The 23585-nt window shown below is 44.3% G+C and overlaps 1 protein-coding gene across 1 annotated transcript; it reads left to right on the top strand.

Annotated features, from left to right (window-relative positions):
- Positions 1 to 10983: 10983 nt before the first annotated feature.
- Positions 10984 to 22935, top strand: LOC130680191 (E3 ubiquitin-protein ligase TRIM58-like). Its single transcript, XM_057490465.1, is given in 7 exon segments — positions 10984 to 11062; positions 11378 to 11523; positions 13800 to 13895; positions 16347 to 16574; positions 18548 to 18570; positions 18666 to 18766; positions 21968 to 22935. Coding segments are annotated over 7 exon segments (1260 nt in total). The 3' UTR covers positions 22555 to 22935.
- The last annotated feature ends 650 nt before the right edge of the window (positions 22936 to 23585 follow it).

The following is a 23585-nucleotide window of genomic DNA, read 5'->3' as shown; positions in this document are numbered from 1 at the left end:
GCTGTTTGACAATATCCAGGCATGAGGAGGAATCGTGAAAATCAGGAAACCTCACAGCTGGCCCCTGCTAGTCCCTGTATTTGTTTTTGCATTTATGATGCTGATAATTGGATTCATGTAAGGGGAAAATTTTCATGACAAATATTTTGACTAACAATCTGACCCTTGTAGAAGAGAATAATCTGACCTAAAGCTATGATCAAAGCAATAGTGCCAGGAACAAAAGCAGTGTTCCAGGACCTACTGTCCCAGGCATGCTGCCATGGGCATTTACATTAGAACAACCTGGAATATTCATGGAATTACATATGGAGTGTCCCCCTTTTTTGCAATAATACAAACATGACTAATGAAGAGTTCTTTACTGGATTGGCTAAGAAAGAATTATGGGAACCTGGGCCATGGAAAATCCCATTTTTATTAGAAAGTTATATGAAACAGCAAAGTGAAACTAAAAAAGATCAAATAACCTCCAGGGTTCAGGGGCCTCCCCATGTTGTTTATAAAACAAGGGGATGCCTCTGGTATCCACCTAGGGCTAAGAAGTCTATGGGCAAAATAGACAGATGGACATTTACAGAAATCCCTTACACAGGAATGTATGATGAAAACATGATAAAATACTATTACATCGATGGCCAAGTAGTACGTGCAGACTCTGTGTCACTATATGAGAGTATAAAAAGAGCTAGGAAACATCCTACCTATGGACACGAGAGGAAAGGTGCAAGGAGTTAAAAATGTGGAGTGATTATTATGACAGAATAAAGTGTTTGTACTGTATATGGAAATTAGATCCAGATTGTGAGAGCCCATACCTTAAAATAGGATGGGGATGGACAACTTTTGGGTGTAAACACAAGTAGTAGACAATGAGTATAAGATGGTATTATCTTAGAAAAGAATCTTATAACTTGAGTATCTTATAACCTCAGATTCTAAATATGAACTATATAAGTAAACTTTATATATAACCTCACATGCTCAAAAGCAAAAGCAGACATTATAAACCACACGTTGTCACATGCCATTTACGTCTTGCACCAAGCACATAATCTACATCTCTGGCCAAATAGGTTAGGGGAAAGTTAAACATTAAATGTTACAAGGAAGCTGTTCAAAGAAATCTTTGTACAGATTAACATCTGTAATGAGCCGGAATTATACAAAAACTAAGGGAAAAAACATTGTATCATCCATGATCAAAGTTTAACATTATATAAGACCTAAAGATGTAAAAATAAAGACCTTGATATCAGGAGATACTTCATGCTGACTCTAAGTCTTGTCTCCTTATTTGTCGACACTGTCCTTTCCTTCATGGCTCCCACCCCAGTTGAAGCTGGACTCCGGCAGGTTAGAATGCCTGCCTCTTTGAGTCTGGTCAGGTGTTCCTGGATGCTTGCTCTCTTGTCTTGTGAGAGGGGATACTGCTGCTGTCTTTGTGGGTTGGCCCTCAGAGTCAATTTTACAATGACAGGGGTTCAGTTATGAGCAAGTCCAGGTGAGTTGTCTTCAGCCCATACCAAGGTGAAGGCAGCTCTGAATTCAGGTGGGCTACTTGAGAGGGTCTGGGTGCAGAATAGCCTCCACTCCTCTTCTCTGGGTGTGGTTATTGCCAGTATGAGGGACCCTGGATCTTCTTGTCCTGGGTTTATTTTGAGGTTAGTGTGCCCAGTTGGTTCAAAAGTTATTTGGGCTCTGAACTTTGAGAGTATGTCTCAGCTGAAGAAGGGAACAGGGCACTTGGGCAGGTAGAAAAACTTACGTCAGGCCTTGTAGCCTCCAAGTTCACATTGGCGGGCTTGGTGAAAGTGCTGCTGGACTGCTTATGTCCCAGTAACTCCTAGAAGAGTTGCAGTCTTTTTCCTGAGGGGAGTTACAGTGAGGGTGACCAAAGAGTTTTCTGCCCCTGTGTCAACCATAAAAGTCATCTGTTGTCTCCCCACTTTGACTGTGGGCTCATGGGGGCTGAGCGTGAGAAAGCCTGGTCTTTGTCAGTCTGAGTCTGTTCCTGCCAGACTGATGAGCCTTTCCCTGTGAGGCTCCTCCTGGCAGTGACTGGGCTTTGGGCCTTTACCTCGGTAGGGGCATTCATTCTTCCAATGCCCCCTCTCTTCACAGTAAGTACACTGGTCCCTGGCTAGGGGCATCCTAGGCTTCCCCCTCTTGGCAGCCAGCTTTTCTCTGCCTTTTGGTCATCTTTCTTTCTTTAAGGGCAGCTGCCAGGAAGCTGGCCTTTTTCTTCATTTTTCTTTCAGCCTCTCTCTCAGCCTGAACTTCTCTGTTTAGATATACTTTGTTGGCAATTTTAATCAGTTGAGTGACATTTATCCCAGCAAAACCTTCAAGTTTTTGGAGCTTTTGTCTGATGTCTGGTGTGGCTTGAGCTACGAATGAGGCGTTGGCCATTTGGTGACTCCCTGGTGATTCAGGATTTAAGGGGGTGTAGATGTGATAAGCTTCACACTGTTTTTCATAATAGTCCCCTCGAGACTCTTCTGGTTTTTGAGTGACTGAAGAGACTTTGGTCATATTCATAGACTTTTTGAACCTGGTTTTCATCCTCTGGAGGAGGGCATCCTGATATCAGCAGATCTGGTTCTGTCCCTCAGGGGTGGTGAGGTCCCACTCAGGGCGCTACTCAGGAACAGGGATTTCAGCCCATGCACCCCAATCAAAGACCCTGGCTGCCTCCTCTCTTCTATTGTGAACAAGGTGTGGAGAAGCTATTGACAGTTTTTCAGGTCAGCTGATGGATTTGCAAGAGGGATTCCATGAGATTAACCAGGGCTTGTGGCTTTTCTGATGGGGTGTCAGTTGTGGGGAAGGGTTGATAGTAAAACATGGACTGGCTGGGCTGGATGGTCCCATACTTATTATGTCTTTCAGTCTCCCACATCTCTTGCACTGGCATCTGAAGGGCACCTGCTCCTGGCTGTGGGTGCAGTCTGCTGCTGTTCCAGGGGAGAGTGCTTTCACTGGTTTTGGAGTTAGCAGGGAGGCTGACAGTGGCAGGGTGTCTTGGATCAGGGGGCTGGGTGCTGATGGCCTTGGAGGCACATAAGGTGGGGGCAATATTAGTTCTTTCTCCATGTCACCAGCAAGAATTTGCGGAGGCTTAGGCTTCTGCTGATTATTTGTAGGCTTCTTTGTTGAGGCAACTAAGATCCTACCCTGTCCCTGCCTGTTGCAAGTGAATTGCACCCAATGGGGAAGAATCTGGGCAACTCCTAACCAGGAGTCAATGTATGGTAACCGGTCAGGATAACCTGGATCTCCAGTGAGGACCCACCAGACCTGGAGGACTGTTGGGGCATTAGGGATCCTTCTGGAGGCCGTCCTACACTGAAGGTGGGCTATTCAGATTCACACAGGGTTTTTAACCAGCTGGGAGTTAATTTCACTCCATAGTCTTCTGAAAATCCCTTCCTGAAATTCTTGATCATAATGTCAAGGACTGTGGGTTTACTATACCCTGACCCCATAATGTGTCCATGGATGGTGCCGCGACAACAGACAAGGGAGGGATGCCTCCTCTAGAAAGGAGACCAGTCAGATGCCCATCTATTCGCACTCCTTGCAGAGACTTTGGCCAGTCTTGACTAAGGTGCACCCATAGAAGTCCCAGGCCAGGTCAGCCAAAGTTGAATCATCGATATGCCGTGATGGCTGAACCACAAAAGTGGATGAGGGCCCACTCAGATTCTGTAGTGCAGGCCATGGAATCACAGATTCAGGGCAGACTGAATGACTTCAGCCGCCCTGCACACTCTCACACACACACACCCAGGCAGACCAGAGTTTAAACATTCCCCCCATGGGAAATGTCTACCTGTGAGACTTCTAAGAAGTCTCTGGGAGGTGATCAGGCTCCCCTTCCACTGCAACGGGTGGGAGTGGCTGGGTCAAGTGCCCTGGGGCCTTACCAGATTCCACATCAGAACCACGTCCTCACCTCTCCTGCCTCCTTGAGTCTGGCAGGAACCGCAGAGCAGGGCTGGCCTGGCCCAGGACGACCGGGTGGGAGACTGCTGAGAGATTAGGCAGAGCGTGCCTTCTCCATTGCAATCACCTGTTCCATCACTGCCCCGCTCCTACCATTTGCCACAAAACCAGTGGCAACAAAGGGCCAGCACAGTTGGGTTTCTCAGCCAAGGAACTAAATGTTATGGAAAATACTGAAAAAACCTGGACTGGATCACTAACAGAATAACCAAGCAGCACTTGGAGGTCTTGGAGTGTTGAGAGTTTATTTCACACCAGCGGGCTCAGAGGGGAGTAATCTCCCAAAAGTCTGAGCCCTGAACAAAGGCAAAGGGAGCAATATATATCTTTCTGCTTCTGTATCTGTAACATTCCTATGGGCACAGCAAGCTAGCAGGCAAGGGGGAGGGAGTTTAGGGAGTAATCACCTGGCAGAGTGGGGAGTGAAGGGGAGGAGGAGGTGAATGGAGTTTCTGTTGTCTTTGCTAAGAATAGCAGCAGAAGGGAACCACCTGGGCTAGACTGCTGTCCTTGTAAACTTTTCCTTATCAGTTCTTGTTCAGGAAGCCAAAGAATGAGCTTCACAAATTGTCAAGATAGGAGAGCCAGGGAGAGGATTTTATTTAGAGATACAGTGAGAGAATAGAGCTCCTGGCTCACACCAAAAAGGGACAAGAGAGTCTGTGGTGGTGCGTTGTCTAGGGGTTTCATAGGCATTTGAGGATATTTGGGAACGTGAAAAAAAAGCTTAGGGGTGTGGACTTGTTAAGTGGACCCTGAATATTAAAAAGTAACTTAACATGAGGAATATCCTGACTTGATTTCTCTCTGGGATAGCGGAGTCTTGGTCTGGGAGCATATCAAAAGGCCGCCTGCCCAGCTCCCAAGGTGGGCTGAGGTATTGCCTGTTCGCTAAAGAGTAAGTTAAGATTCTTACTTCTTAAACTTCCTGGGTGTTAAAATGCGATCTTATATTTAAGGTGTAATCCTTCCTGCCTTTTACTATGTTGTTTACATCTGGGTCTGCATGCTAAATTAGTTGCCCAGTTTGCAAATCACTTCATCAGGTCTGAAGTATGAAAGACAGCACATAGGCCTTGGCCTTTTAGCATGCTAAAGTGAATGTTACATATGATTACAAATGATTAGCATAATAAAAACCTGTGCTACTCTTCTTTATCTGGGGAATATTAACTGATTTCATTGAAGAATAACCCTAGAGCTTAATGTTTAACACAGAGTTTCGGTAGGGGTTTCCTTGCATGTAGTTACATTGCTCTGACTGTCAATATCCTGTCTTGCTTTTTCCAGAGGCCCTCACCCTATTCTGTCTAAGCCCATGATCCCTGTCTCAAGAGGGTTCAAAATGTGCCACACCAAAATATGACATTTTGGCACAAGGATTATTTTCAGATGAAAACCGCAAAGACACAGCAGACCCAAGAAAATCTCTTATCTCCCATTTAACTGCCTAAAAGAAAGTGTGTTTCCCTGTTTGTCTGAGAAATCTGCAATTACAAAAGAAATTTACATTAGAAAAGGTGCCTGCACTAGGAAGAGAGCTATTATCAGAGTTAACTTCTTGACCTAAGAAACTTACCTATACAACAGGCCATTTGTGGCTGAGCAAATGTTTCCTCCTCTTGCTCCCCTTGGAGTTGCTTCCCCCACCCCAGAAGCCTCAAACTCTGCCTCTTTCCTGAGCTCAGGTGGTATATAAAGTCTCAGGTCTCTGTGCACCTTTTGGGTCTCATATTTTTGTGAGACTCCTGTATGTACATAATTAAGATTATTTTTTATTTATCCTGTTAACCTGTTTTATGTCAAATTAATTCTTAGACATGTGTACTTCTACAAAGGTAGAAAGGAAAAAAAATTTCCTCCCCTGCATGGGTATGTTCTGCCAGCTTTGTGATCTTTTAAGGACAGAGTCTAGTAAGAGGACAGATGTCCTACCAGTGACTTTAACAGAGAGAATAGATGAAGAATTATTTTTTTTTTTTAGTATAAAGTATCATTAACTGGCTGAGTGAAAGGGAAAAGCATGTCACCAATATACGTAACTTGCTAACTTGTAGTTAGCACCTGCGGAAGGCATCCAGTACCCCAAGAGCAACAAGAAGATGTTGGAATAATAAATTCTTTAATCTCGGGCTTACGTCATCCTGCTGCTGCAGTTCTCTGAGTTACAGTACAGGATAATCCCCCCTGCTCTTTAATTACTTAATGTCTTGTTGCTTTGAACAATATGCTATAACTTTCTCCACACATTTTTCATGTTTTACTTTGAATTCCATTTCCCATGATTTTAGTACTTCTATAACCAATGTTTAATGAGGGTGAGACAGTGATGGTGGGTTTAGGCAGAATAGGGTGAGGGCCTCCGGAGAAGAAAAGCAGAGCAAGATAATTTCAGTGGAAACAATGTAACAATGTGCAAAGAAGCCCCTATCAAAATAATGTGTTAAGCATTTAGTCAAAGTCACACTGATGCTGTAGGGTAAAGATACCAGACTAGGAATATAGACATCTTCAGTGAGATCAGTTAAAGCTCGAAAGGCCAGCAGCAACTCGGCCTGGAATGTATGAGTGTTCTGCAGATAAAGTGTCTCAGCATAACCGGTGACTTCACTGTATCAGTTAGATCATGATACTGTAAAATTTACCTTAGCCTGCAAAAAGGCCCAGCTTATTTTTAACTGTACCTATATGCTGTGTTCCCTTCTCTGATCCTAATCAAGTAATCAGCAACCTGAGAAAAGATTAACTTAGTAAATGAGCACAGCTATAAACATCCCAAAAAGTTAAGAAGTAAGATTCTTAACACACTTTAGCAAACAGGCAACAGCCAAGCCCACCTTGGGGGCAGGGCAGGCGGTCTTAATGGACATGCTCCCAGAGGGAAACTGCTATCCTGAGAAAGAATCAGGGCAGCAAATTTCTTCTGTTACTCATCAAAAATGAATATTTTGGGACCACTCAACTAGTCTGCACCCCTAGCCCTTTACCCCCATTCCTGAAAATCCTCAACTGACTATAAAAACTCTAGGTGACGAGCCAACCACGGACTCTCTTGTCCCCTCCTGGCATGAGCCAGGAGCTCTGTCCCATCACTTTACCACTAAATAAAAGCCTCTACCTTGCTCTCCTACCTTGAGTGTCTGCAAATTTCATTCTTTGGCTCCATGAACAAGAACCGCGGCATCGAGTAGATACTACTTACACAGCCTTCCACTGGCTTATCCGTCTGCAGGTCCTTTCTGGACAGCACATATGATCTTTCAGTCTCCTTCACAAAGCAGGTCTTGTCATGATCTGCATGAACTGTGATTGAATGCATTGTGCTTTATGCAGCAAAACTATCTTCCCTCATTCTGTGAGCTCCTGTGTGTCCTAAGCTCTGTCGTTCCATCCTCTCCTTGCTTCGCACCACTTGGAGCCATCATGTGCACCGTGTTCTGTTTCAGAGGAGGTTTTCAGGAGTTATGATGCCAGGGTTCTTGTTCTTGGAGTTGAAGAGTGAACTTCGTGAATGGACAAGGCAGGAGATTTACAGAGAGCTTTATTCAGGATAAGAGAAAGTATGGAACTCCCTGCAGGTGCAGGGAGGGCAAGGTTGTTGCTTGGGGTCTTGGTTTCTAACGTTTTATGCTTGCTGCAGTGGGAATTTTCTATAGATTCAGCCAGAATGCTACTTATATTTTAACCTTTGTCGGTGAAGGTTTCCCAGATACTCTATTGTAAACTAACTGGCCTTCCCGATTATGAGCAATGAGCTCTTCCATGCCACTGGGTCCCCATGGGAAATAAATTGTTACATTGTTTCAATGTCAAGTGCCCTGTTTTGTAAGACTTTGTCCTTTTCCAGGGCCCACACCTACTCTAACTGGGCAGAGGTTGTGCCCTGCTGCCTTCCTATCTCAGTGAGACATTGAGGCAGGAGTCGGGAGATGGAAGGAGTGCCAGGATCCTTGTTAGGAGATGCATCTGTGCATGCGAGGAAGGCAGGCATGGGCCAGGGGCGAAGCTGTGCAATCCATGGGAAACTGGGCAGGAGGACAAGTCTTTCCACCCAGTTTGTGGATAGGTTGCCCCCTCAGAGGGCATAAACTCTGACAGCAGCCCAGGGCGTGTCCCACAGACAGGCTCTGCCATGAGCCATCAGCCTGGGCATCTCAGCCTGAGGAGGGAGGCTGGGTGTAACACCTACAGTCCACTCCACACAAAAATCCACTCGTTATTGGTCACCTCATATATGTAGAGTTCCCTCGAGGACTTTACATAGGAGCCAGTGTGGAATAGACGTTATGTTCCTTCTTTTGAAATTTGAGTTACTTAAGGGTGACATTGGTAAATAGCACGCACCAGGCCACGCTCCCTGTGTGTAGAAGAGCTGGAACTGGAGCAAATGACCATCTGGTTTGGTAGCATGCCATCCTGACAGACGAGTCATGTAGGCAGTATTTACTGAAGCACCAGGCCCTAAAGGAACTGGCAATCTAGTCAGCCCAAATCAAATACCAAGAGGAGGGGATTTTCCAGGATTCACTGATCATAAATCTTTATTTCCAATGGACAGACACCACCCTCTCAAAACCCATTCTAATACCTTAGCATTGCTGGGGACTTATGTGCTGGATGGAGACAGAGTTCTAAGTCCAGAAACTTAAATCATTTGTGGGGTTATTTTCCAATATTTGTTTTAAGTTTTTAATGAGGAGCTTTGACTCTGAATTCCTTCCATGGAAGCATAGTGGGGCACGGGATGCGGGAGCCGGTTCCCCAGCCATGGAAAGCTGAGGCTGTGCGCGCAGAGGACGTTAGACAACTACAGCTCAATGAATCATCAATGTGGTCTGTGGGGAGAAGGAACAATAAAAATGCAGGGTGCAGCAGCTGAGATAGAAACCAACAGATCCTTTTAAAAACCACGAGCAAGCAGGAAAGTGCTGAACCATGGACTGTTGCTTTTAGGTGCGCGCTGGCTGTTATTTATTTTATTTGTTTTTATAGAGTCGGGTGAGCTTGGGGCTAAAAGACTCCTGAGTCTACAAAGCTGAGGCAAAGGATATGGCCAGGGAGAGCTGAGAGCCTTGGTGGAAAAGGAAGGGTAGGGAAGAAAATGTGGATGCATGACTGCACCTTTGACATTAAATACAGTTGTCTTTGAAATTATCTCTTCCATTAGCTTCTAGAAGAAACTGTACTGTTCATTGTTTTCCCATGTATTTATGCAATTAGTATTTATTGGGCATCCATAGGTGCCAGTCACTTTTCAAGGTACTGGGGATACAGCACTGAACAAAATGGAAAAATCATCTCTCTGTCCACATGTGCTGACATTCTCTGTCACTGTTCCTCTTTCATTCATTTTGCTCTTTTTTTCTCCTTTTTAATTAAATATACTTACTACAAGCTGGAACCTGTATCAAATATGTGCTATTAGTTCATTTATTCCTCTGAACATCCCTGCAGGAGTGGCACTAACAATGTGCTCCTATTTTACAGGAACTTTGGCACAGAAAGGTGACACCACTTCCTTTAAGCCCCTATGGCTAGCAAGCGGCAGGATCTTCAGCCTGGGACCAGGGTCTGCTTTTCTATCGGGGACGCTCTGCCCTTTTACTTTTTTTTTAACATCACATCTTTGATTTTGCTCTTACATGTTTCTGTTTGTTCTTAAAGAATTATCTGCCTAAACATCAGGGAGATGACCTCAAAACCCTTTCGACCCTGCCCTCAGCCCTAGAATAAGGACCCACAAACTGCACAGAAGCCACAAGGACCTAAGTCATCAGTGGCTTTCTCCCTGGGCCCTTATCAGTGGCCATGCATCCTCATATGCCCAAACACCAGCCTGCCTGGCCGTATCTGCTCACCATGGTGCATCCTGCTCCCTCCCTCCATAGTTCATGTCCTGTGTGCTGTGTCCTCTGACTGCTCCTCTTGCCAAACTCTGCTTTGGGCTTGTGCTCACTCACTCTTCATTTAGCTCAGAGACCTGGAGGACCTGAATGCCCCTGCAGGCTGGTTCAGTCCATCACATCCTGGCAGCACCAGTGAGGGCCCTTTTCCCCAGTTGTTAGTTGGCCTGACTTCTCCTGGAGGACCTTAAGGCTCCTTGAGAGCTAGGCCATATGTCTTGTGCTCGTGTTGGCGGCTGAGCTCATGTTTGTGGCTGAGACTCCTGGCCCCAACATATGCTGAGGAATAACTGGCTACAGGCATGCCCACCAGGGCTTCCAACTCAGATTGGAAATTACATTTTGCTCAGGTGGCAGGCGCTGTCACACTTGTTTTCCCAGGGGACCTGAGGAGCCCACCACGCCCATCCTGAGTAGGGCTCACATCCTCTCTGTGAAATCATGTGGCACCTTCTGCGTCTTTCCCAGCCTCCCCCACCTCACAGAAGCCACAGTACTGACGGACTCTGCTGGAGTTATTCCTTCTAAGGAATGCCTTGGCCCACAGTCTTGTAGGCAGAAAGAGCTCCGCAACAACAGAAACATGCCTGCAGGCCTTACAGGATCCTCGCTGAAATGGGCCAGATAGTTAAATATGGATTAGTCATGGATGAAGCCCAGCCGGGGAGGAATGCAGTCCATGGTTCCACAGCATCCTTCTGCGGTGACAGTAGCTGTGCCAGTGGGGCAAGGGTTTAATAGTGTGGGTCACTGTGGAATCAGCGTGTTGTGCACTTGAAACCAGTGAAATACTGTGTTCCAAGTATATGTCAAAAAAAACAGGAATGTTCCCAATTGTTGCAGGGCTGTAGGTCTATCCTGACTGTACACATACTTCTCATTCCTTCATCATGAGCTAACTGGGGAGGCAGAAAATGGGAGTTTGGAAAAAGTTTATGAAATCATTATGCCTCACAAGGATGAGAAGTCCGTGGGGTCGTCCCAAAACTAGCGCAGGAAGGTGCTGCGGCTCCCCGAGTGAGTCACGCACAGGAGCCCGGGGAGCAGGGGCTGTCCCGGGGCTGTGGCGGTGATGCCGGGTTCTTGTTTGCGGAGGAGTCGTAGCACACCCAGGGTAGGAGTCAGGGCAGAGGCTTCTATTGAGAGATACAGTGAGAGGACAGAGCTCCTGGCTCGCCCCAGGAGGGGACAAGAGAGCCAGGGTGGTGCACTCTCTGGGGGATTTATAGGCAGTTGGGAATTTTTTGGGGGAACCGGATAAAGGCTTAGGGGTATGGACTTGGTAAGTGCTCCCTGAATATTTACAATTAACTTAACACAAGCAACTTCCTGCTCTGATGATTTTTTTCCCTGAGATACCAGCTGCCTGCCCAGCCCCTAAGGTGGTCTGAGGTATTGTTTGCTAAAAAGTTAAGGTTCTTACTTCTTAAACTTCCCAGATGTTAAAATGCAATCTCATCTTTAAGGTGGAATCCTTCCTGCCTGGCACGGTGAGGAGCTCAGCGGCTTCTGCGAGGATGACGGGGCGGCGCTGTGCTGGGTGTGCGACTCCAGCCCCGAGCACCGAGGCCACCGCACGGCGCCGCTGCAGGAGGCCGCCCGGGACTACCAGGTGAGGCCGCCGGGGCACCAGGCGAGGCCACCCGTGGGGACCAGGGGAGGCCCTCACCCGGCCGCTGCGCTTGGCGGCTGCGCGGGCCGAGGGCGCCCCCTGCCCTCCGGGCACACAGGGCGGGGCCGCTTGCCTGGCGCCGGGGTGGCCCCTTTGGGACCCCCGCTCAGGCGCTCTGGTGCATCGCCACACCGACCGACCCTTTCTATGAGGTCTCCCCTTTAATTTCACCCTGGTGGTGGTTTGACAGGAGATGATGGTCTGGGGTACAGTAGGCTCTGGATTACAGCCGTACGTCTGGACTGCAAACGCTTCCTGATAGCTCATGTAATGCCTTGCTTCTGCGTACATTTCTCTCTCTGTGAATTAGTATGGCCACCAACACAGCCCTGCGGTCTGAACATTTGTTAGAATAGTGTCAGGCTGGACGCTCAGGCCTGGTCACCTTTCAAGCCTGTGTGCCCTCAGGTAGGGATCCAGGAGCCAAGAACGCAGGCTGCTCTCCGTGCAGCGGCTTTTGGGGACCTACCCTGTGAGCATCCTCAATAAAGGGGCAACTGAAACTGAAGTATTTGATCCCTGAAAGTGACATCTGTGGAGGTCTAGAGAATAGAATCTCCAAACTTGTGTTCTTCACAAGTTCTTGGACGTGTCTCATTTAAGTCCATACCAACCTCTGGAATAGCTCTGGCACAAAAGAGGCACATTCATCTTTTGACTCTGACATCTACTGACATATTTAACTCAAGTATTAGATGGCAAATATTAACTTTCTAAAATTAATGTGATGATGACTTTGATTGCTTTAAATCGAAGTTGGGGTATTTCCCCCGTCTTCCCTCTGTCCCTGCCTGAAAATACCTTAATTTTCCTTCCTGTTTTCGGTTGTCATCTACAAATTCAGGTGCTGGCTGTATTCCAGCTAGACGTTTGAAGTACGATCTTCCTGCCTTCTTTTTACGCAGAAGTTACCATTCAGCATGGCTGATGTGATATTTCTAAAAAGAACTTCCCTATGTTTAGTCCTTAATTAAATAACGTAAATTCTTCTGAACCCATTAGCCTGTCAATCAAGACTTTCCAGGGGCCTAAGTTCTGTGTTTACAGGGCTCCTGTCCTAGTCAAACTTGAGATCCAGCAAAGTTTGCCTACTCGTGGTTGTCCCCAAACATGCCACACCTTTTTTATCTCCTTGCTTTTGCTCAGTTTCCTCATCTAGGGGAGCTTTTCTCCGTCTGTAAGTGTCCAAGTGTTTTATTCCTTGAAAACACCAAACAAATGCTAGTTCCCCCATCTCATCTAATGAGTCTATGAATTTTACTGCTATTTTACATGAAGCATTTTGCTTAGCATTATAATATTCTCTCTTTAAAAGCATTTGTTGTGTAGGACTTATTGAATGACTCTGGGAAGAGAGTTTTGGAGGTTTTTTTTTTTCTATTTTTTCCTAAGATTTATTGAATGACTTTGGGAAGAATTTCAAAATTGTGTGCATGTCTGTTGCCTTGTGGATGTTCTCTGTCAATAAAATATGTGTTTACATTTAGCAGAGGTTCTAGTATTGAATAGTGTCTATTAAATGATTATTTTTGTGTTTCTTGTAAGATTTATGACTTTCTGTATTTCTTTTTTCATTTAATAATTACTAACTTACAAGACTCCATCTGGTCAAATAATAATAAAAAATTATCTTCTAATAAAGTAGTAAATCACTTTAAGAAGTTGAAATATATCATTATAAGGAATAATATCACTTTTCAGTCAAATGTTAGTAAATTTGATCTCATGTATTGAATTGATACCTACTTTTGAAGATATTCATTATAAGCACTATTTTTTTCAAAACTGGTGTTCACATTACATAAAATATATTTATTTTGACCTTATAATTGTATTTCTTGTCATAAAATATTCTGTATTTATTGTAATTCCATTCTGTTAATATAAAATAAATTCAGTCCCACTCCCTGATTTTTAACATTTTAGTTACAGTTTTACTATGTTCAATAATGCTGCAATGAACATACTTTAGATAAATCTTTGACTATATCTGGTACTAAACTTATATACATAATTTAAATATTTATATTTAATTTAAATACAGAAACTTAAAATACATATTAATATGTTTATTTTTAACTTAGTTATCAATGAGGTTGGACATTTTTAGGTGCTTACTAGGGTCTGTTTGATTGATCTATTTTCTGACATACCTGGTGGGTGGTAGGTCCTGAAGGAGAGCATCTGTAATGGACTCAGCATATCTTCTTAAACAGGCAAAACTCCAGATGGCCCTAGAGCTCATGAGGAAAGAGATGGAGGAGGTCTTGTCTCAGGAGACCCATGTGGGGAAGAAAACTGTCATTTGGAAGGTAGGGGAATATTGGCATGTTAGGTGGTTTGCCTATCTGAAAGGTCCAATTTCCTGTCATTAAATCACTCTTCAACCATTCTCCTTGCTCCAAAGCTTTTGTTCTGCTCACGTAAAACATCTCATTGTCATCTGGTCCCTTCAAATTTCATTGTGTATCTGTGTTCTTTTAATGTCTATTAACACTACCCCAGTCCAGATTATAAAATAACAGCCTTCCTTGTCTTACTGTAATTCACTGTTGTGTTCTTAGCACCTAGACAGGGTCTCATACTGTCAGTACTGGTCTAAAATTTGTGAATGAAATAATAAACATTTCACAGCATTGATGTGTGTAACAGAAAGCTGAAAGTGATCACCCCACATATAAGAGGATAATCTAACTTTCAGCCTTTTTTCAGACATCCATGTATGCTATTATTACCTATTTTTTCTCTTTTCTCTACCTCATCAGCTCTTTTTCCTCCTATTTGCACACAAACACACACACACACACACACACACACACACACACACACACACACACTTGCATGGTTCCCAACCTAGGGCAATTTTCCCCTCCAAAGGATATTTTGCAATATCTATAGATATTTTTGTTGTCACACCTGGGCTTGTGCAGGTGTATTACAGGCATCTCATGGTACCTGGAAAGCCAGGAAACACTGTACAATGCACAGGACAGCCCCCTGCCCCCCAAAAAAGAAGAACACACACACAAAAGAAAAGATTTAAGAATGAGAAATTATATATAGAAACTATATGTATAGTTCTACATATTTACATAATGTACATTACATATAAGATTTATTTTATAGAGTATTTCTATTCTTTGTCCTTTTCCTAATAACTCTTCTTCTCTGATTGTTGTATGTATTTTCCTAATTCTTTTCTTCCTCTTTTCTCGAAAATTTTGTCTTACACTCTATCCTCAGACATTTCCATAAAGATCATTTTTGCTATATTTTTCTTCTTTTGTAAGTCTTATGATCTTTTCCCTTAGCTAAGTGTATTGTATGTAAAGTTAAATATTTATTGATAATGTTTGTCTTTTTAACTAATAATTCAGGTCAATTATTTTGGTCATGACCTGACCACAGATTTTCAGAATTAGGAACTTCATATCTAAGATTTGGGCTCCTGTATTTTTTTACCCCCTCCACTGATTATTCTACATAGAGATGATTCCATTATCCCTGTTCCAGGTCAAGGAAACTTGCATGATCTCTGCCATTGAGGATGTACCTTCGAGAATGGAACAAAACATGGCTTGATGAGATTAATTCTGGATTCTAGGAAAACCATTATTTCTATATCCGTAGACATAACTGTGTTACTCAAAAGGGAGATGTAAGAGAAAGACAAATCACAGCTGCACCCCCCAACCATGACAGTTCTCATGCCCAGATGTGATTCCATTTTCAAGACTGCCTGTTCATTAGCCCCGCTCTTGGTGGCCCAACCTGCATGATGGCGAGAAATTAAAGGAGTCATTTTCAGACCAAGACACAGAGTTCAGGGCTGGTGGATTTAAAGGACGAAGGATTTTAGGAGGCTAGTGGTTTAGAAAGTGGGAGTATGAGATAGATATGGGAAATTTGAAGATGATATTGGGTCTTACTTGGGGAGAAACATTATTAATATTTATTGATTTCTAGGAAAAGAGCATGGCTTGTGCCCATTAATCAAATGAACACTTGTCAGTGGGCCAGGAAATCCAAATGTGGAGATACTGTGCGAGAATAATATGCTTCCTATATTGAGTGTAAAGCTAGTTATCCACATACAAGTCTCACGAGAATAAAATTTAGAATGGTAATGCTGTCTGAAAGTATGCCCCTTAGGTCAACTCAAAAACTGTAGATGTGAGATTTGGGTAGAAATCAAGGTTGATTTCCTGAATTCTTGATTATCCCTTGGCTCTGCTGGGGACATCAGCCTTCTGGTTTCATGATCACCATATCACCTACTCACATTTTTCTTACATGCACAAACCCAGGCCTCTCTAATCTCTCTTCATGATTCATTCGTATCCATCCTGCTCTTCTGGTGACTGATGATACATTTTCACCTCCGTTGTGCAGCTATTCTGTTAGCCACTCTGCTTAACAGTTTAATGGATATTTAATTACAATCCCCATACTCCTCTTTTCCCACACACTTTATATTTGGTAATATATAATGTGTAAAATATAATACAAAAGTTCCCTGTCCCCAAGTCCGTGGCAAAATGGAACCCAAATCGAAAGCCCTTCTCAGACTCTAGGTTTGAAACCTGTATGAAGCTACTTCTCATACGAGTGGCCTCTGGTTTTGCATGTTGCTAAAAACGCAGACATCTGGGCAGTGAGCACTCTGGACGTTGCTTCCCGGCTTAGCCATCCTGTCCGTGAAGCAGGAGCCAGGCACTGGGCCCCCACTGACGATGACCGGGCCCCCTGTGTCCCTCCTGGAGAAGGTGGAGGTGCAGAGGCAGCACTTCAAGTTGGAGTATGAGAAGTCCCGCGGCTTCCTGGCCCGGGAGGAGCGGCTGCAGCTGAGGCGGCTGGAGGAGGAGGAACGAGCCACCCTGCATGGACTTCGGGAGGGCAGGGCCCGGCTGGCCCAGCAGGGCAGGGCCCTGAAGGAGTTGGCCGAAGAGCTGGAGGAGAGGTGCCAGCGTCCCGCCGCGGCTCTGCTGGAGGTGAGGCTGGCTGCCTGGGTAGAGAGGGGCAGACAGGGGCAGACAGGGGCCTTCTGAGACAATCCAGGCAGGCGTTTATGCTCTGCAGGGAAAGGGTACCCTACAAGGTACAGAGAAAGCATCTCATTCTAAATCCTTGCATCAGAATTAGAAGGGAAACAAGAGAATCACAAAGTAGTTCATGTTAAAAGAATTATAAAAGTTCATACTAAGTTTCTAAGACAGAAACCTAAATATTTCTTATATTTTAACTTTTAAATTTCTGACATGTGTGTACACTCATAACCATCACCCAGATCATGATATCAAACATTCTCACTAAACCTACATATTTAAAAAAATTAATTCAGTGATTTACAGAAAAAGGACAACTTACACTCTGTTGGCTGAAAAACCCTTCTTTAAACCTTGGGGTCAGTTGGTCAATGACTATATTGCTGTGCTCAGTGCTGGCCAATCCCGAAAGTCTTTGGTAAGTTTCAGTTAATAGCCAAGCTTGAAATGTTCATGTTGAATTTTGAGGCAGATGCTAATTCACTAGCCCCTATGGCTTGCCTCATCCAGGCACCATGGGTAGGAGTTATGTGGGATCCAAGGAGCTTTCTTACCATCTTTTTGGTTTTACAGAAAAGACAAATAACCCAGGAAAGGAAATAATTTTTTCTTTATCCTCTGTGAGGGCGTTAAATCCCAGGAGAACTGGGAAGGCGTCATTGACGGCTGTGTGTCGCCGTGATAGAACACACCGTGGTGGGAATTCCCTGGCACGCCTCATCTGTCTCCTCGCTGATGCACGTAGGGGATTCCGAACTGACTCCATTCACATACCCGGAAGGAGAGTGACTGGGCAGCACTGGTCACGTAGTGGGGGTGGGGGCGGTCATGTAATGAATAAAATTTACGAAGCACTTTTCTTTCATTTGTCCCATTTTGTCTTTGTTTTATCTATACATCAGTAAAACTTATTATTATCATCGTCGTCATTATTACTACGCCCATTTCCTTGTGAGCCAGCTAATAGTCAGACAGGAATTGCGTCTCTACATTTCAGACAGTAAATGTAAACTTCAGCATATTCAGTTACATTCATCCTCTTATTTTACCATATATTGAAGCCCAACTTGTTGAAAAGAAGCATTTCTTAGTGCCAAATAAATATTGTGATTTGCAATACAAATTTTAGAGAGAATATGTTCTCAAATAATTTATTTTCATTTTATACCCACCTTTCCCTTTCTTCCCCAGGACCAAGAAGCAACATTTTGCTCCCAATGGTCCAAAATAAGGCTGCCCTCCCAGAAAAGTAAAGCTAATCATTTCCCTCCTTTTATGCCCTGTCAAAATTTATCTAAGAGTGGCTATTTTTAAAGGGAGAGGGAACATGATGCAGATGGTTTATTTAATAATCTACTTCTAGAGAATGTTAGAGATATGAATTACTTACTTTTTTCCTTTTATCCACTTCAGTAACCTCACCGCATGAGCTCACAGCTCTGGTGTGTTGGTTCAGATGAGTAAGGATTGGGATTCTGTTATGGAGACACTGACAGTAACATTCTACATCTGTGCCTTTCACTGTTCCTCAAATACATTCTGCAAATATTTAATATCTATTTTTACTCTAACTCCATCTACTTTTGACCAGAATACAACACTTCATTAAAAATATCCAAATGTCAGAATTACCAATTCAGAAATTAAACTGACAGATGTCATAGGAATTAACCTAAATGTTGTGTAGTCTGATTCAATTCCAATAGAGACAAACTGATTCTATTATTTTAAGTTCATGAAACCCTTTGATTCATGAGCCTATTTTTGGCTCTTACTAAGAGACATTCATCTCAGGCATAGTTTTATCCTGATGGTCAGTGATTCCCAGTCCTCCCTAGAGAGATGCTCATGGTTTGTCCCCAGTCTGCCCAAAGCTGTTCAGAGGTCTCACACCTGCTGTGTTTCTATTTCACTTTCAGGGGGTGAGAGAAGTCCTGAGGAGGTATGTTTACTTTCTGAATCAGAGAATGGGTTGGGAGATGCTGAGGAGGTTGGCAGGTGACCCTATTGAGAGCTATCGGTCTGTGCTCTTCTCAGAAGTAAGGATGTCCTGCATCTGGATCTGGAGACCGTCCCCATGGAGCTGAAGACAGTGTGCCGCATCCCCGGGATGTGGGAGATGCTGAGGAAGTTCCAAGGTAGGTTGTGTCTTAGACCCTCGGGAACCCTGTGCCTGGGTCTGGCTGTTATCCGGAGTTTGTTATGGCACCAGTCAGGCTGCGGTAACGAAGAAGTCCAAAGCTTCCAGGCTAAAGTCAGCAGAGGTTTGTTTTTAAATCATGTTATTAAAACACCACTGGATTGTGGGGGATTTGTTTCACATCATCTCACTACGGGACCTGTGCAGACAGAGGCTCCCCTCCGTCCTGTTGCTGACAGCTGTGGAAAAGGGCAAGGTAACATAAAATCGCATGCTGGACCTACTAGCGTGCACGCTAAGGGGCGCGTGTGGCTTCCCTGAAGGTACCGACGGAAGTGAGTGCCACGGTCAGAGCAAACTCCAAGGGGGGTAGGGGGGAACCCTGTGCTCAGAAGGAAGGGCTTTAGGGTATTAGTGAATCGTCCTAAAGAATATCAGTCACTGACACCCATTTAATTTACAGTTGTTAGAACAATGGACTGGAATGTGTACTTCATTTTTTATAGCTATGCTATGAGCATTGTTAATTCCAATGAATCTCCATTTCCTTCTTTATAAAATGCTGTTAAAGAATTCGGAGGACTGAATGAGATGTACTTGAAAACAGAAAAAGTCATCAATATGAAAGGGTATCTAATAATGAGAGGTTTGGCTTATTATATTATCTGTCAATTTGATAATTAAATTAGTCAATAAAACAAAATGTTTGGATATTTCTTTTCAATGTAGGAATAACCGTGGTGTCATAAATCAGCTTCTGTGGTCTGATTATGCTGTTTTTTAAAACAGTATAGATTCAATATTTTTAATTTTTCTAATCCAGTTAATGAAGCAGACTGGGAACAAATCATGGTTTTTCTACTTACAGGGAAACAGTTTTGTCCCAAAACAAGAAAACCCAGCTTAGCAGCCCTGTGCAATGACTGTATCCATGTCGCCATGTGCAGGTTAATATATAGGACCTACATGAATTGTTAATTATTGCAGTCATTGTGTGTCATAACCACTGTCCTCCTATCCCCTTTCCTTTTTACTGAATTACACAATTAAATAATCCATCCAACAAACACTGAATATTTTATGCCAGCCACTCTTCTAAGCATTATGATATATTTCACAATAAGAACAAAAATCCCCCAAATCCATAGCTTCATGTTGCAAATATTTACTTAAGTTATGCAAAATGCACAGAATGCTGGAAGGGGTACAGAACGTTGAAAAAAATGAGAATAAGGTAAGGGTGGCCACAAGTGTTGGAAGCAGGGCACCTAATTTTGAATATGATGATCCAGGATGACCTCACCCAGCAGGGAATATAACTCAGCAAATACCTGACCTGGAGGGAAGCATTCCAGGCAGCAGAATAATGAGTGGCAGGCCTGAGATGCATACATGGAAGATGTGTTCCAGGAGCAATGAGAGGGTCTCTGTGGCTGCGGCGGGATGAGTGAGGGGAGGGTCAGAGAGGCCAAGACAAGGCCAAGAGGCTCAGGACCACACAGGCAGGCCACTGAGCAGGTGCATCACCTCTGTGTGAGACTGGAAATCAGTGAGAGGTTGTACATGGAGGACTAACATGATTGGATTTGTGTTTGTGAGGCTCATGCCGTGTGCTGTATTAGAGGAGTGAGGCATGACGTGGGAGGAGGACACGGAAGCCCTTGCGTCATTCAGTCAGGTGACTGTGGATTGGACCAGGGTGGTAGTACCAGACAGAGTCTCCGTCTACGTCAGAGAGACAGCTGGCCAGATCTGCTGTTGGATTAGACAGGAGCTGTCAGAGAAAGAAGTCATGAGTGCTTAAGTCTCCAGAATCGGCCCAGTGAAGTCGCCATTTACATCGATACTTAATGCTGAAGGTGAGGGGAGCTTGGTTTCGGACATACTGATGTTGTGACAAGTGTTAAATACCCAGATGTGGACAACAGAGGCAGGTAAATCTACAGATGGACTTTCAGGAGGAAGGGTCAGGTAGACATAGGCACTCAGAATCAGTAAGCATGTGAATGGCATTTCAGTACAGCTGTGAGCCAGCCAGCCTGAAAACAAGCTGGGAGCCAGCTGAGAAAGGAGGGCCCAGTCTTGAGACCATCAGTCTCTCCAATGTAGTGATAGAGAGAGAGGGGAAAAGCAAAGGAGACCCAGAAGGGGTGGTGAGTTGAACGGGAAGGAAGGCACAACGACTAGTCTCAGAGAAAGAGAAGCTCAGGCTTCTCAAGAGCATCCCAGTGCTTCGGAGGCCTTGTGAGGTGAGCTCCAACAGCTGGCTGCTCCTCAGTTTGGAAGTCCCCGGGAAGATGCACGCAAGCACTTTGCTGAGGTTCTGTTCCATCACGGTGGTAGAGTTCTGCAGATCAGACCTCCAGGGGGACTCAGCTGGTGTCTCTGCTTAGGGCTCCACAAGATCAGTGGAGGTGTTGGCCAGGCTGCCTTCTCTGAGGCATCTGGGGAATCGTCCACCCGCAGGCTTACTCAGCTTGGTGGCCCTATGCAGTCCCTGGTGGTTATGGCACTTTGATCCCCTTTCCTTGCTGGAGGTCAGTTGGAGGTCACTCTCCATCTCCTCAGGTGGCCCACTCCATCCTCAAAGCCAGCATGACACATCAGACCCGAATCCCTGATTTTCCCTTCTGTCCCCAGCCCATAGTCAAAGGCAGTTTTCTGATTTCAAAGGGCTCATGCGATTACCTGAGGCCCACCCAGTCAGCTCCCTCTTGTTGTTTGATATACCGTAATCGTGAGCGTCCCACCAAGGTCTGAATGCTGTAGTGCTTGCCTTAGAATTCTGCTGACCACTGTATCATGGCTTTTAAAGTGGTAGATTTCATCTTAGTGAAATTTTCCTATGGGTTTTGAGAAAGAAAGAAAATCCCAAGGGAGTTGTAAATTTTGTCGTAAATACAGAAGATCTTCCTAAGAGCACCCATGTGCTCTGGATGTAGATGAAAGGCATCTAAACACTTATGCATGTGGTTGTGTTTTTACTGAGCAGTGAGGAACCCTGGCTTCTGCAGAAGTGAATACATCTGAAAGTGATGAAGAATACACTCCGTGCCCTTCAAGGTGAAGTGCGAATTTTGCTTTCTGCAGGAGTTAATAGAGGACAAACAGCAAGACTGCTTTCCTCAACACCTTGGCTTCCTAAGTTTCTACCAGTCTTTTCTGCCCTTTTACTTGGCCCACAACATTCTCTCTACAGTTGATGTAAAGCTGGACCCGTCCACAGCACATCCGAGCCTCCTCCTGACCACCAACCTGCGCAGCGTGCAGGACACAGAGCTCTGGAGAGACGTCCCCAACAATGTGGAGTGATTTGACACATGGCCTTGTGTGCTGGGCTTGCAGGACTTCTCATCAGGGAGGCATTACTGGGAAGTCGTGGTTGGAGAAAGAGCAGAGTGGGGTCTAGGCGTCTGTCAAGACACAGTGTCAAGGAAGGGGGAGAACACTCCGTCCCCGGAGAAGGGGGTATGGGCCGTGTGGCTCCTGAAAGAGAGTGAGTACATGGTCCTCACCTCCCCATCGGTGCCTCTCCACCCAGAGCAGCCTCGCAGGGTTGGGATTTTCTTGGACTATGAAGCAGGCGAAATCTCCTTTTACAATGTCACCAACGGGTCCTACATCTACACATTCAGCCAACTGCTCTCCGGTCTTCTCCGACCTTACTTCTTCATCTGTGACATAATTCCTCTCACTCTACCACCTGTGACAGAGGCAGAGGCAGGAGATCCGGCATTCAGTAGTCGTCTTGTCCATGCTATTAACGTCAGTCCTGAATATTCCTAAAATCCTCTTCCTGAGCATGCTAAGCCTGGCAATGGTGCCGGTGGTGGAGTGGAGCCTCCGGGGACGCCTCCACTCAGAGCAGCACTTTGATCCTTATTGCTGTGCAACTGTTCCCACTGGGACCAAGCAGAAAATACGAAATCCTCGCATATAGAGGGACATCGTGGAACATGATGATTTTAGAAATGGAGGAATCTCATCAGCCTTTTTCCAGATGGCTCCACACATTTTCTTGAGAGTTCCTTCAAATGAATCAACCCTGGATTAAACAAGGATTTCAGGACATCCATTATCATTTCTTATTCCCTTTAAGATGCTTTTGTTCTGAGTCTTTCATATATTATGATATGGAAATGAAAATTCTTGAGTTGGTCCAGAACAGTCCAATATTGTTTCAGCATCAGATCTGTAATTATTTTTCTCCTCCTTACTTTCCTCTTCCCCTCTCTGTCAGTCTCCCATTCTCTGTCTCTCTTTGTCTCTCTGCCTCTGCTTTTGTTTCTCCCTTTCTATCTTGCTCCTGTTTTTTTTAAACCTTCTATTGTTTAACCTTTCATCACCTAGATTACTATATTCAGAACAACTTCTTTTTATACTGTATCTCTCTATGATATGTCGAATTACTTGTTAAGCCTTCTTTATTCTGGGATCAATTTTTAAGGCTTACAAAATTCATTCTGTGAATCTAATATCACTGATTCTAACATCATACCCCTCTGAGATGAAATTTTTCCTTTTTTCTTTGGAGACATATTTCACAGTAGAAATTTCTCAGAATTCTGATTCAACCAGTTCTCTGGACCAGCCATCACTAGTTGTGAGACCTCAAACAGATAACCCTTCTCTCTTTCAGACTTAACTAGTTGATATGGTTCCTACATGTGGAATAACAATATTGCCCTCAAAATGTTATGGTAAATTTTTAATACCATAATTGATATGATTGGTTTAAATTGAAATTTTATACTTGAATATAACATGAAGATGAAGGTTATGATGATGAACCAATAATATTTGACTTATTTTTAAAG

The sequence above is a fragment of the Manis pentadactyla genome, chromosome 13, assembly GCF_030020395.1.
Source record: "Manis pentadactyla isolate mManPen7 chromosome 13, mManPen7.hap1, whole genome shotgun sequence".
NCBI lineage: Eukaryota > Metazoa > Chordata > Mammalia > Pholidota > Manidae > Manis > Manis pentadactyla.
This window is presented reverse-complemented; position numbering and strand designations above follow the sequence as displayed.